At 53.4% G+C, this 14,597-nt stretch overlaps 1 protein-coding gene across 1 annotated transcript; it reads left to right on the forward strand.

Moving 5' to 3' along the window:
* Positions 1-2,870: 2,870 nt before the first annotated feature.
* LOC142072318 (zona pellucida sperm-binding protein 1-like) lies at positions 2,871-13,685 on the forward strand. The gene is made up of 13 exons (XM_075129013.1): positions 2,871-3,087; positions 4,834-4,955; positions 5,127-5,582; positions 5,634-5,790; positions 7,007-7,150; positions 7,966-8,150; positions 8,237-8,334; positions 10,831-10,958; positions 11,052-11,241; positions 11,330-11,480; positions 11,692-11,776; positions 12,810-12,935; positions 13,501-13,685. Exons 1-13 carry the CDS (start codon positions 2,901-2,903, stop codon positions 13,638-13,640), a joined length of 2,169 nt encoding a protein of 722 aa, XP_074985114.1. The 5' UTR covers positions 2,871-2,900; the 3' UTR covers positions 13,641-13,685.
* The last annotated feature ends 912 nt before the right edge of the window (positions 13,686-14,597 follow it).

Genomic DNA, 14,597 nt, shown 5'->3' on the forward strand with positions numbered 1-14,597 from the left:
CCACTCCCTAGAGATGGTTAGTCCTTTTCGTTCAAAATCGCCTGGTCTTTGCTCTGAAGATCATGGAGTTTAAATCTCAGTGTGGGCCCAAGCAGGAGCAGTTAAAATTGCAAGCCAGAGATTGACATACAGGGCAAGGGGGTGCAGAGCAGTGGGACAGAAGACCAGACTAGCAGCATGTGTGTAGGTCAGAGTTAAGAGTACTAGCAGAGCTGTGGGGGAGGCGTGTTTGGCAGCTGTTAGCATCAGGCTCAGGGGCCCGTTCTCCATTCCCCAGTCACAGGAGCAGTTTCTCTACACACCTTGCTTGCCCTGCCGCAAAGATAAAGCATCTTTGAGTGAGTTTTACATTCTTCCCCCGATGCCCCCCCCCCCCGCCCCAGTGTTCACAACACAACAGGGAAGTAGAGAGGAAGCAGAGACGGAGTTACCAACTCTCATCATGTTATTGTGAGTGATGCAATACTTTGTGCTTTTCTTAAAGCTCCAGCTCCTGGAGTCAGGTGAACATACCAGAACATCAGCTTTCCTTTTAAAAAACGGGTTTCGAGCCTCATCTTTTTGTTTTATGTTTGTATGGTGCCTGGCCCAATGGGGTCCTGCTCCATGACCGGAGCTCTTAAGCACTGCAGGAATACAAATACATAATAACTGTAGAGACAGAGAAGCTTCAAAGCATGACCTCCGCAGATTCAAAAGCCAGAAAAGCATTTTAAAATAGTCACAAATTTGTTACTTTTAAAATCTCATGATTTTTAAGGGAAGCTCAGGAGTTTGGGGGGTACTCATGATTTTTGAAGGCTCAGGGTTGGCGATATTCTCAGCAGTGAGAAGGGCAGAAAGAGCGAGGGAGATGAGACAGGGAGCCCCAACCCCAAAGAGCCAAAAATCAAGAGATTGCTGCAAAAATCATGAGATTTTTCACACAAAAAATACACTTGAGGGGTTTTTTCATAGCTTCGTGGATTTTCAGGCCAGAAGGGACCCTTAGATCAACCAATCTGACCTCCAGCAGAGCACGCACCAGAGAATGTCACCCTGTTACTTATTCATGGAGCCCGATAACTTGTGTCTGAGTAAAGCGTCTTCCAGACAGGCCGCCTGTGGGCTGGTCTACACTAGAAAGTTAGGTTGACCCAGGTGTGTCCCTCAGGGCTGTGAAAAATTCACCCTCCTGAGAGACGTAGTTAATCCAACCTCTCTCCCAGGGTAGATGCCATGAGCTCACTGGAAGAACTCTGCCATCGTCCTACCTCTCGGAGCGGTGGATTTACGACAGCGTTGCTGCAGTATGTCTCAGCACTACAGGGCAGCACTGCAGCTGTGTAGACATAGCCTGACTGAGAATCCATCACTTCCAGTGGTCGTCTGTTCCAAGGGTTAGTCACCCTTCAAAATATGTGCCTTATGTCTACCTTAGATTTGGCCATGGATGGTGGGTGAACCACAGGCTTGGGGAGGCTAGCCCCTGGCCCGGCCCACCCTTCAGCCTGAGGCCCCACCCCAAAGCCCAGAATCCCTCCCTCCCACGGCTACCAGCCCCCCCTTCCAATCCCGGGTTGCCCAAGCACCACCAGCCCCAAAGCGTCAGGGCACACACACACACCCAGAGCACCAGACAGGCTGCCCCATCAGCCCCGCAGCACTGGGTGGGTGGGCTGCTCCCCAGCACCAGACCACTGGGTGGGCGTCGGGCAGCCCTCCTTTTCCCCCCAGCCCTGGAGAACTGGGTGGTGCGGCCCCAGCCACCCCAAGTCCTAGCCGCCCTAGCCCCAGCCCCAGCCCAGCAGGCTTCCCGGAAGAGGAGCAGGCTGCTTGCCTGGCCTGGGGCCAACTACCAGCAGCAGAAGGAGGGGGCCTTGGGCGGAGCATGGGCAGGGCCACGCGGGGCTCTTTGCGGAGGTACAGCCTCCCCAGGCTATTGTACGCATCGTCCATGGATTTGGCTGGCTCCAACTTCCAACCGCTGGATCTTGTTCTACCCTTCTCCACTCGATTAAAGAGCCCTTTAATAGCCAGTCTTTCCGCCCTATGAATGTACTTGGGCACTGTACTTGAGCTACTTCTTGATTTCCTTTTCGATAACCTAAACTGACTGAGCACTGAGCACCAGTCTCTTGCTAGCCGGCACTTCTTCCAGCCGGCAAATTGCATTTGTGACTCTTCTCTGTATCCACTCCAGTTTTTCAATAACCTAATCCCACAGAACAAGAAAGAAAAAGGCCTCATTCAATACCATGGCCACCTACACACTGACTCGACCTTGTGCCTGCCCGCCCGCTTCGAATCATAGAATATCAGGCTTGGAAGGGACCTCAAGAGGTCATCTAGTCCAACCCCCTGCTCAAAGGAGGACCAATCCCCAACTAAATCATCCGATCCCAGAAGGATACACTGACTAGACCCCTCGATTCCAGGCAACTTGGCCTTCTGATTTTTGGGGCACTTGGGGTGTGCTTGAGCCCTGTTTTTAAGCTTTTCTCTGCAACTGTGCAGGCAAGAAACTTACTTTTCTTTTGAATGCACACTGAGGTTCTCAGCTAGTTCCTTGTTTCCAGGAGATGGGGCTTGAAATAAAACATCAGTTACCATGGGACTTGCAATAAAATCCTGAGAGCTGGCAACACTGAAAAGGTAGCGTAACAGGAGGCTTCAATGGGAGGGGGGTCTTAGGGCTGAAGGGTTCGATGGTTATGTTTCCCTTTCACCCTGAACTTTGCACTTTTCACCCAGCCCCTCCCCAGCACCAGGCAGCTCCCCAGGTGCTGCCTCTCTGCTCATCTGATTCACACCCCGCCCCCTCCCCACCACTCACTCACCCTACAAAGCCCGGGTCCCACAGCCTCTCCCCTTATGAGAAGTGGCTGCTAGACAGGGCTTCTTTCTTAGCATCTTCAGCTATGGGGCTGGGCTGTAGGTATTTTGTGGGCTTAGTGCTGCTCTGGTCCCTAAGGATAGCCCTTGGGCAGGGGGACTTCCACAGGGTCAGTTTCTCTGTCTTGCAACATGAGTATGACTGTGGAGACTATGGGATGCAGCTGCTGGTCTTTCCCAGCCAGGGCCGCACCGTCCGCTTCAAAGTTGTGGGTAAGTAGCTGCCTGGCTGCTTCATAAGAAAGCTAAGAAGCCTCCTGCTCGTCTGCCCTCTTAGACATGCAGGAGGGTTTTATGGGTCTCCTGTGGAAACCTCTTACTTCTACAGTATGTAATGAGAGCTTTAGGAAGGGAACAAGAAGGTCCTACTCTAGTGCTTCTTGGTGGCCTGGCTGTTACCCTCAAATCTTGAGTACCCTGGTCTCCTGAAGTGAGAGTCTGTGGCTTCTGTCCCCTGGAGAAAAGACTGGAGATAGCCCTAACGGTTGAATCCAGGTAGCAAAGTCTTTCCTCACAACCGCCTGCTGACTGTGACCCACAAAATAGCCGAGGGTAAAGAGGGAACCCTGCTGGGGAGAGACTGTAAAAGGACATACCAAAATGTGGCTGGGTATCCCAAGCTGTGGTGTAACTTGGCCCTTTGAGCTCCAGACACCTGGATCCTGTGCCCTCTGTGGGCGATTACCTCCCTGTTGTCATGCCCAAGGATGGGATGGCCTGGCCTGGCCTGGCCTGGCTTGGCCACTCTCAGCCCTCCTTGTTAGGGGGCTTATTCCTTCACCCACTTACTTCCCTGGTCCTTCTTGCATGAACAGAGAGCAACAATACCCGAAGTCCAAAGATGCAAACAATTCAAAGTTTATTGGGGGGAACTTCCAGCAAGCATGATTCCAGTTTCCTTCCTTAGTGTCCTCCTTCCCAGCTCTGACACCACAGAGCCTTACACCTGTGTCCCTGTTCCCATTCCTGCCCATAGCCAAATATTATTCCAATTTCCTTACCCCTGTTCCCATTTCCCCCTTTAGCAAAACATGATTCCAATTTCCGCACCCCTGTTCCCATCCCCTCCCACCCACGCCCACTCACTTCCTTATTGACTACAGATTATATAGTAAAACTTGAGTTCTGCTTAACTATACCTTAACCAATCAATTTCCTGAAATGTAACTAACCAATCCTAACATATTGGTACATGATTATGTACCCAATTATATCCCACCACCTTAATGAGTTTACACCCAGCAAAATTAATTATACAGCAGACAGAAACAATCACAGAACCAGACAGAGATTATACAGACAGACAAACAATAGCAAAGTGGGAACTATAAATGACAAAACAATACAGAAGTGAGGATTTCACATCCCAGCTCTTGATGAGTGAGTTCTTGCCAGGCAGGATGCTATCAAACTAAGTTTCCTTTTACATTTGCTAGGCACTTCCCTTTCTCTGGAGGGGATAGGAATTCAATCCTGTCCTGATAGTGCCTAACAACCCAATAGCACCTTATTTCAATGTGACTAGTTTGGAATGTGAGGATGTGACCGTTCGCTTCCCAGCTTATGGCTGCCTCTGTTGCTTAGCCAAAGGCCTTAGCCTAAGAACAGGGCCTCAGACTGTCACAGTAAGAGAAGGCCCTTACACCAGCAGACAGTGATTTTGATTCTTTCTCTTATACCTCTAGAACTAGCCAAGTGATAAGAATACACCTAAATTCTGAGAGTATAGGCCTTTACAGACAGGCCTGAACATCTATATCCTAACACTCCTGGCTCTAGGTCAGACTTGGTAAATGACGGCCGTCCTGTATCTTTGGAGCTGCTTCCCACCATGCTAAACTCCACTAAACTGAAGGATGTGACAAACCACAGTCACTGTTCCAAACATGGCTACTTGGCTAAGCTTCATCAAGGGCTTGAACTCTTCCTTACCCACGACCTGTATGACTCTCTCCACAGATGAGTTTGGGACACCCTTCGAAGTTACCAACTGCTCCATTTGTCTCCATTGGGTCACATCTGGCGAGCAAGGAGCGATGATCTTCTCAGCTGGCTACAATGGCTGTCATGTGCAGAAGAAGGTGAGGGGGGTTGGCACGCCTCACCCCAGTGTACCTGAGCAACAACAGAAGCTGGAGATGGGTCCATACCTGCAGTCACAGCAGCCTGTGCAGCTGGGAGGCGCTGTGCTTAGCGCCTACAGAGAGTCTGTTAGGCCACAGTACTGACTGATTGGTGTCTCTTCATTGCAGGATGGGCGTAACCACCTGCAAGTCCGAGTGGAGGAACTGCTGAGCGCCAGGGCCGTCGCTGCCACCTATGATGTGAACATGACCTGCCCCAAGCCCACTGAACGTGACTTAACCCCAGAGGAGACCATGCGCTACGTGCCCCAGCCGCAGCCGGGCCTGGTGCGCCCGGTGCCCCAGCCGCAGCCGGGCCTGGTGCGCCCGGTGCCCCAGCCGCAGCCGGGCCTGGTGCGCCCGGTGCCCCAGCCGCAGCCGGGCCTGGTGCGCCCGGTGCCCCAGCCGCAGCCGGGCCTGGTGCGCCCGGTGCCCCAGCCGCAGCCGGGCCTGGTGCGCCCGGTGCCCCAGCCGCAGCCGGGCCTGGTGCGCCCGGTGCCCCAGCCGCAGCCGGGCCTGGTGCGCCCGGTGCCCCAGCCGCAGCCGGGCCTGGTGCGCCCGGTGCCCCAGCCGCAGCCGGGCCTGGTGCGCCCGGTGCCCCAGCCGCAGCCGGGCCTGGTGCGCCCGGTGCCCCAGCCGCAGCCGGGCCTGGTGCGCCCGGTGCCCCAGCCGCAGCCGGGCCTGGTGCGCCCGGTGCCCCAGCCGCAGCCGGGCCTGGTGCGCCCGGTGCCCCAGCCGCAGCCGGGCCTGGTGCGCCCGGTGCCCCAAATATATCCTCCACCAAGCAACATAGGTGTGTGGGGGTGTCTGTGACCTCTAACTGGTTTGAGTGCATGGGGGTCCCCTCTAATGGAAGGTTTCATGGTCCACTTCTGACTCCTGTGGTGGTCTTCAGAGGAGCTGAACCTTGTCTCTTGCTTGTGGCTGCCATGTTAGAGCTGGTGTTGACAGTGTTGTAAGCCATGATCAAAAATGAGATTCGTTTAGAAATCATGCTGTTCCCCCACCCGCCCCCAGTTTATTTGAAGGGGAAGGGGTGGCTATTTGCCTTCTGGTTTTTCAAAGCTTTAGCGGGAAGGCACTTGCTTCCAAAGTCTGTGAGCTTCATTGGTGCAAAATCCAGTCACACATACACCAATGTGTCCTTGCCATTGGCTGCTCAGAGGGGCTTCCCCTGTTCCTCCAGTATCCCAGGGTTTGGGATCTGATGTTGTATCCCTTCATATCTCACCCCCACATCTGCTTGCAATCTGTCTCCCCCCCCCCCGCCCCCCCCATGTGTCTCACACAGGCTCTTCACAGCTCTTAGTCCCTCACTCTCCTAGAGTCCTGTCTAGGCCTCCCCCTAAACCAGAGTGGCATCCACTTTGCCTGTAGGTACAGCTTCAGTCTCATGAAAGAAATTCGCAGCCATGTTTATGAGGGACACTTTCCTCTGATCGGCTATGGGGAAATGGTAGCCAACCTGCTAGCTTCTGCCCCATCGTCCGTAAAGGGAGACGGTGACTTCAATAAAGGAAAAATTCATAGAGCAGGCGTCTGCTCACTATTTCATGAGATGGCTAGAGAAACCCACCCCAGAACTGCTAAGTGATAAATTAGAGTTGACCACACTGCTGGCTGTGTTGAGGGGGCTGTAGGGTGTGGGGGGGGGCTCTCCTCTGACACAGCAGCAGATCAGGAGCCTGAATTTCCAAGTGACATGTTAAGCCTGCTATCAGAGAAGGGCAATATCCTACATCTGGAGGACAGGGGTGGGGATCTGAGCACAATGCTGTCTGAGGTGGTATGTGGTTTGAGGTTATGGTTGTGGGGGGCAGGGTGAGTTGGGATGGAGGACCACTGTGGGAGCTCTTGCAGCCCTTTGGGGAAGGGGAGGAGGGTTGGACTGGTGTTGAGGTCAGCCACTTTTCCAGAGGTCACTACAGATCTTAGTCTCTGGGGAAGGGTCTCTTGCGATCCCTTTAGAGGATCTCTTGCTCTCCTTAATCCACACCCTGCTGTTCTAGGGGCGCATCTCACAGAGGAGCAGTGCCGTGTGGTGGCTGGGAAGATGCCCTGTGCGGATGCCCCAGGCCAAGCTCCTTGCTTCCAGGCTGGCTGCTGTTATGATGAGACTGACCTCACCACTCCCTGCTACTATGGCAACACAGGTAGACCTGCCCTCATGTCAGCTTATGGAGCCTTTTGTCATCTCTGTCCTGGGAAGCTTGGTGACACACCGTACGTCTCAGATGAGTTTGGTCACCACCTACTAGCATGGTGAACTAGACTTGGATGCAATGTCTTTGTAACTCTCACCCTAGGCTGCAGCTGGCATCGGTTGTGTGCAAAGGGATTCCTTCCTACATCACGGTCTCTCCTCAGTTGCCCAATGCCTGGCAGATCTTGAGAGCCAACACCAAATGTGTGGTGGCAGAGGAAGACCCATCAGACGGTACAGGCTGGTGCTCCATCATCAGATCGATGGATAACTCTGCCGGCTTGTGTCCCGTTCCTGCACAACATGAGCTGCAATCATGCTGTCTCAGACAAACCCACTTACCCCCATGGGGCTTCATTTGATAGATTCCAAAGCCAGAAGGGACCATTGTGATCACTAGTCCGACTTCCTGTATAACACAAGCTATAGGATTTCCCTGAAATAATTCCTCCAGCAGATCTCTTAGCAGACATCCAGTCTTGCCTTATCAGTGATGGAGAATCCACCATGACCCTGGACAAACCATTCCAAGAGTTAACTACCCTCGCTCTCAGATCTACACCTTATTTAAATACTTGGACTGTAATCAAGTCACCCCTTAACCTTCTCTCTGTCTAAAGAGACAGAATTTGGTCACTACAAGGCCTGTTTTCTAATATTTCTCATGGCTCTTCTCCAATCTATCATCCTGAGTGTGGCATGGAACTCTTGCCCAATTCCTCTACCAGGAACACCTATACTTAATCCTGCTCCTTTGTGTTGCAGTCACTGTTCAGTGCCTCCTGGATGGTCACTTTGTTCTGGTGGTCTCCAGGGACATGTCTGATCACCCCATCATCCTGGAGAGTGTCCGGCTAGCCTATGCCCAGGCAGGGTGTGACCCCATCAGGATGACTGAGGCTTTTGTGATCTTCCGCTTCCCCCTCATGCAGTGCGGCACCACAGTCCAGGTGAGGGGACACCCACGGGAAGCCAGGGTGAGTGCTCTGCTCAGGGGCTTGGGGGACTAACCTGCCCCATGTCTCCACTCTTCCAGGTGATCCATGACAAACTGATCTATGAGAACCAGCTGATCTCTGGCATCGACATCCGGACTGGGCCGGATGGCTCCATCACCCGGGACAGCACCTTCATGTAAGTTGGCCTGCTCTGTTGACTAGCAAGGAAGTGATGGTGAGCAGTCTTCAGCCCTTCCACAGTGGAAGCGTGAGGCCAGATCCTTTCCCCTGGCAAAGATCTGATCCATCAATTTTCCAGCAGCCTCTCCTGACCACCAAAGGACTTAGGGGATTCCCTGCAGTCAGAGACATCCCCTTTTCTGAGTGGGGCAATGCACCTGATCCCTAATGGGGCACGGTGCAAAATCTTGCTTTGTGAAGGGAAGGACACTCTGTGCAGCTGACTGTCCAAGAGTCAGGGTTTTACGTTGTCTGATCAAATGCCAACATTGGTCAGCCTCACCTCAGTCCCTGGAAAAATCCTGCAGCAGGTTGTCAAGGAATCCATTCTGAACCTCTCGGAGGAGAGGAAGGTGATCAGGACCAGCCAAAATGGATTCACCAAGGGCAAGTCATGCCTGACCAACCTGATTGCTTTCTATGATGAGAACTGGCTCTGTGCATGTGGGGAAAGCGGTGGACATGATATACCTTGACTCTAACAAAGTTTGTTACAGTCTCCCACAGTGTTCTTGACAGCAAGTTAAAGAAGTAGGGGCTGGATGAATGAATTAAAGGTGGCTCGAAAGCTGGCTAGATCATCAAGGTCAACGGGTAGCAATCAACAGCTCTGTCTAGTTGGCAGCTGGTATCAAGCAGCATGCCCCAGGCGTCTGTCCTGGGGTTGGTTTTGTTCATTATCATTAATGATCTGGATGATGGGATGGCTTGCTGAGGGTGTAAGTTAATGGATAACACTAAGTTGGGGGGAGAGATCTAGAAAAATGGAAAATTGGGCTAAAAGAAATCTGAGCTTCAATAAGGACAAGTGCAGAGTCCTGCACTTAGGAGGGAAGAATCCCATTCACTGGTACAGGCTGAGGACCGACTGGCTAAGCAGCAGTTCTACAGACAAGGACCTGGGGATTACAGTGTACGAGCAGCTGGCTACGAATGAATAGTGGGCCCTTCTTGCCAAGAAAGCTACTGGTATATTGGGGTGCATTAGTAGGAGCATTGCCAGCAGATGGAGGGAAGTGATGATTCCCCTCTCACCAGCAGTGGTGAAGCCCATCTGGAGTACTGTGTCCAGTTTTGGGCCCTCACCAACAGAAAGGATGTGGAAAAATTTGGAGATAGCCCAGCAGAGGGCAACAAAAATGATTAGGGGGCTGGGGCACACAATTTATGAGGAGAGGCTGAGGGACCTGGGCTTATTTAGTCTGCAGAAGAGACAAGTGAGGGGGGATTTGATAGCAGCCTTCCCCTACCTGAAGGGGTTCCAAGGAGGATGGAGCTTGGCTGTTCTCGGTGATGGCAGATGACCGAACAAGGAGCAATGGTCTCAAGCTGCAGTGGGGGAGGTCTAGGATGGCTATTGAGGACGGGACTATCCCTCTAGGAGGATGGTGAAGCACTGGAATGGGTTACCTAGGGAAGTGGCAGAATCTCCATCCTTAGAGGTTCTGAATACCTGGTTTGACCAAGCCCTGGCTGGGATGATTTAGTTGGGGTTGGTCCCGTTTTGAGCAGCAGGTTGGACTAGCTGACCACCTGAGGGCTCTTCCAATCCTAATCTTATGATTGTAAATGCCACTTGCTGTGCGATCTCCAATGACAAGTAGGCACAGCCAGCCTGACCCGAGAAGGGCTCCATGGGGCCACCCTGAGGGACTAATAACTGCCTACAGGGTTGGTAGAAAGAAAGCTTGATGTAAGGACTGTTGCCCCCTTACTAACATTCAGTGGGGTGTACTGGTTGGCTAGCTCCCAGTCCTAAAAGGGGAAGGATCTATGGGAAATCAGGACCCTGAGAGTGACAGTCCCCAGGAACAATGCGGAGAGGCCAATGCTTGTATGTAATGGTCATGGGTCAGAAGTGCCCAGTGCAGAGAGAGTACCCCAGAGTGGGGACACCCTAGCCCCTGTCCTAGGTGACCACAGCAGGGTTGGGGGTCGAGCCCCCCCCCCAGAATCCTGGGCCTAGCCTTGTTGGGGTTACAAGGACTCTGCCAGACAGGAGAGTGGAGGGGAGCCCTGAAGGGCAGGGAGGCCACTGGGTAAAGGAAGTGGGAGCGAGGACTCGGATCCTTTCGCTAGCCCACTTCACTGGGGTAGTGCAGAAGCCAGGAAAGTTCCCCACAAGAGCAGGACTATTCCCCTGCTTACATTGAGAATGCTGCCAAAAGAGATGTGAGGACAAGTAAGCAGGTGCTTCTAGCCTGTCTGAGAAGGCCCCCATGTGGCCGTGCTCAGACACTCCTGCTGAGTCCCTGAGTTGGAGGGAAGAACATCTGAGTTACTAAAAGGGTTGATCCACTAGCATCCTTGGATGTCTCCCATCCAAGTACTGATAGGGCCTGATCCTGCTTGTCTCAAGCACTAATAAGGTCACTGCCAGAAACCACATGGCCTCAATCTGAAGTCACAGAGCATCAGCCCCTGTCTCCTCCCTCTGCTCTCTCCTGTGCAGCCTCCATGCTCGCTGCATCTACAATGCCAGTGACTTTCTGCCAGTCCAGGTCGAGGTCTTCTTGCCCCCCACCCCTGCTCCAGTCACCCAGGCAGGACCCCTCCGGCTTGAGCTGCGCATCGCCACAGGTAGGTGACCCCTCACTCCAGCACGGAGATCCCATCCCCCTGAAGGACCACGGGTGTCTCAGCTCTGCTCTCCTCCTACCCTCTCCCCCACAGACCCGAGCTACAGATCCTATCTCACAGAGAGAGACTACCCTGTGGTGAAGGTGCTCAGGGACCCTGTCTACATGGAGGTTCGCATCCTGCACAGAACAGACCCGTCCCTGGTTCTGGTTCTGCACCAGTGCTGGGCCACCCCAAGCGCTAACCCCCTGCAGCAGCCGCAGTGGCCCATCCTGGTGGACGGGTGAGTGGCTGGGATGGAGGGGGAGCATGGCTTGGGGAGGAGGAAGGCGGTTTCCTTGGTCCACCCTTCTCTCATGTCTTGCTCCCAGGTGCCCGTTCCTGGGAGACAACTACAGAACCCAGCTTGTGCCCGTGGGCCCTGCCTCATCTGAGCTGCCCTTCCCGACTCACCACCAGCGCTTCGTCCTCTCCACTTTTGCCTTTGTGGACTCCGCCTCCCAGGTGGCACTTGAGGGAGAGGTGAGAAGGGGCCCACATATAAAGCGGGTGAGGAGGGCGAAGTCGGAGTGCAGGGGCAGGAGCTCCTATTTTAGTCAGGTCCTGACCTCCTCAGTCTCTGCTGAGGCGCTGCACATGCAGAACCAAACCGATAGCTGTGGATCTACTTCCTGGCTCCTACCAGCACTGGCCAGTCACTCACTAACTCCATTCTCACTTGTGTGGATTTTAGGTGTACATTTACTGTAGCGCCTCAGCTTGCTACCCCTCCCGGCTGGAGCCCTGCAGGACCCTGTGCCCATCAGGAGCTGCTACAAGTAAGTCGGAGTGGTCTGAAATCCATGTGGGTTTCTACAAGCTCCCATCCCAAATACCAGAGGACTCATAGTGAACAGAGATCTGCCTGTCCTGCTATATCAGAGGTGGGCAAACTACCACCCGCAGGACAATCATGCCCAGCCCCTGAGTTTCCGGCCGGGGAGGCAAGCCCCCAGCCCCTCCTGTGCTGTCCCTCTCCCTCGCAGCCTCAGCACACCTCCAGCACTCTGCTCCGGTAGGAGCTGTGAGCTCCCACTGCTCTGAGCAGCATCATAAGGGGGTTGGGATTGGAAAAGGGGCAGAGGGTGCCAGAGGGCAGTCGGGACGGGCTGGTTGGATTGGGCAGAGGTTCGGGGGAGCAGTCAGGGGGCATTGGATAGTCATTGGAGTCCAGCAGGGGCTCTCAGGGAGCAGGAGGTTGGATATGGGTGTGGTCCCAGGGGGCAGTTAGGGGCAGGGGTCCTGGGAGGGGGCAGTCAGGAGACAAGGAGTTGGGGGGCAGAGGGGGTTTCTGAGGTGGGCAGTCAGGGGGCAGGAATTGGGAGGGAGCCAGGCTCTTTGGGGAGGCACAGCCTTCCCTACCTGGCCCTCCATATAGTTTTACAGTGCTAATGTGGCCCTCAGGCCAAAAAGTTTGCCCAGCCCTGTGCTATACACTGACTGCAAGGCGTTCAGCCCAGCTCGTTCTGTACCTCTACCATGTCCTGTAGCGCTAGCTAGGGTATGATGGGCTAACACGAAGAGGTAAATGGCCTAATCTCCTACAACTGCCCTATGTAGGAGACAATACTAGAAATTGCCTCTGGAGAGTGGAGTGTCTGCTGCTCCTGATGAAATGGCCTTTCTTCCCAACTTCTCCCACACTTCAAATAAGCAATTCAGGAAGATCTAATACCTGGTACCACAACCTGTCAGGAGGCCTGTAAGGGCTCATGGTTGAGTCCATGGTGACGCTGCATTTCATCACGATGGGCCCTCTGGTTGTGAGTGCGCTGGACAGACAGCTCCCTAACTCTCCATTCCATCTGCCAGGAGGCCGCCGGTTCCTGGATATCAACAATGGGACAGGAGAGCCCCAGGACCTGGTGAGTTCTCCTGGCCCTGTGATCTTCCAGGAGAGCCCTGAGCCGTGGAGAGAGCACGTCTATGAGAACAAGGGTGAGGTTTCTGTTAAACCCTAGTAGGACAACTGGCATCTTGCACAGTAACCTGGAATACAGCAAGTCAATGCTGTCTAGGGGGTTCTAATATAAATGTTCATGGGGGGGAGGCGGGCTACATGCAGAAGTCACTCCTTGATGATCCATCTGTAAGCTAATGCTGGCTGACACCATACCTGTGAGTGCTTCCTATGAGTGGGCCAATGTTGGGTTATATCCTTATCCTATGGACATTCATAGGATGTCTCAAAAACCAGCAAACTTGGGGGAGGCGGGGGGGACACTATGGCACCTCAATGGTGACTTGTATGCCCTGAGCCTCTGTGGCACTCAATGCACTGGGGCTAGCATTGCCTCTGCCCTCTATTGGATGGCCATCAATGGGATGGTGGTGCTGGCTCAGTCTAAAAAGTGAGTTGACAATTCAAGTATCTTTCTGATGAAGGCTGGCCTAAGCGGTAGGGGGAGCACCACTGGGGCAGGGAAGTCTAGGTGTCATCTCCACACTTTAGACCCTACAGAAATCTGGATTGTCTTAACCTCCCCTCCTCCTCCTCCTTCAGACCCTGTCTCCAGACTGGACCTGACCCTGGTGCTTCTGGCCATGCTTTCATTGGTGGTTGTGGCTTCTCTCGTTACTGTGACACTACTCCATAGGAGAAGCAGCTGGATGACAAGGTCCCAAATCTTCCATGGCAGATGACTGTAAAATAAGGGAGAGGAGCAGAAATAAAATCTGTGGAGTGCACTAATGTCTTGTGGTAGCGTGTGTCCCGCTGGGGGAGGGAACAGCAGTTGTTGAGGCCAGGGGTCTACTACTGGCCTTGTAGCTCTTCCCCATTCAGCAGCAGAACAGACCTCTCTGCAGGGATAGACACCAGAATAGGATGTGGCATAGAGGACAGGAAGAAGACTGCAAGCTAGCACTAGACAAGGTAAATCAAATGGCTTTCTCTCACTCCTGGGGTCCTATCTGGGGGGAGGGGAAGCCACTCAGCCGAACTAGAGACTTTTTGATTAACTTTACTGTGAATAGCTGGATTCTAACTCCACTGGGCACGCAATAAGAACTACTGGCGCTTGCCAGTCTCACATGAAGTCCATGTGAGCCAGCTGGGGGACAAGCCTAAGTCTGGTAACTAGAAACCCTTGTGTCTTCTGTGGGGGCTGTGGCCAGCCCCTAGCTTACAGGAGGTGGAGAAGATTTCCCCATTGTGTTAGTGACTGGGAAACCTGATGCTTCAAGACCTTAAGCATCCTGCCTGACAGCTGGGATCTGCCCCATAACTGGTATCTCCTGCTTCTTCTCCTTAAGCTATATCTATGGGGCACTCCAAAGCGTGGCTGTAGTGCGCACACACAGACCCAAGTGAGCTAGCTTTCATCAAGCTAGTTGAAATAACGGTAGTAGAAGCATGGCCTATACAAGACTCGCTGGGACTCTGGGTCGTACTCCAGTGGGTAGCCTGTGCTGCTGTTGCTCTACTGCTTGATCTGGCGAGGCCAAAGCTACCTCAGCTACATCTACGCACTCGCCTCTGTCTACACGGCAATCTACCCTTCTCCATTTGCATTAGTTTCTTTCTATCTCGCCTGGGGAAACTACAGCCCTCCAGCTCCTCTCCAAATCCCCTTCCAACAGCTAAAATCCTCTCTCCCA

Source organism: Caretta caretta, chromosome 6, assembly GCF_965140235.1.
Source record: "Caretta caretta isolate rCarCar2 chromosome 6, rCarCar1.hap1, whole genome shotgun sequence".
Taxonomy (NCBI): Eukaryota; Metazoa; Chordata; order Testudines; family Cheloniidae; genus Caretta; species Caretta caretta.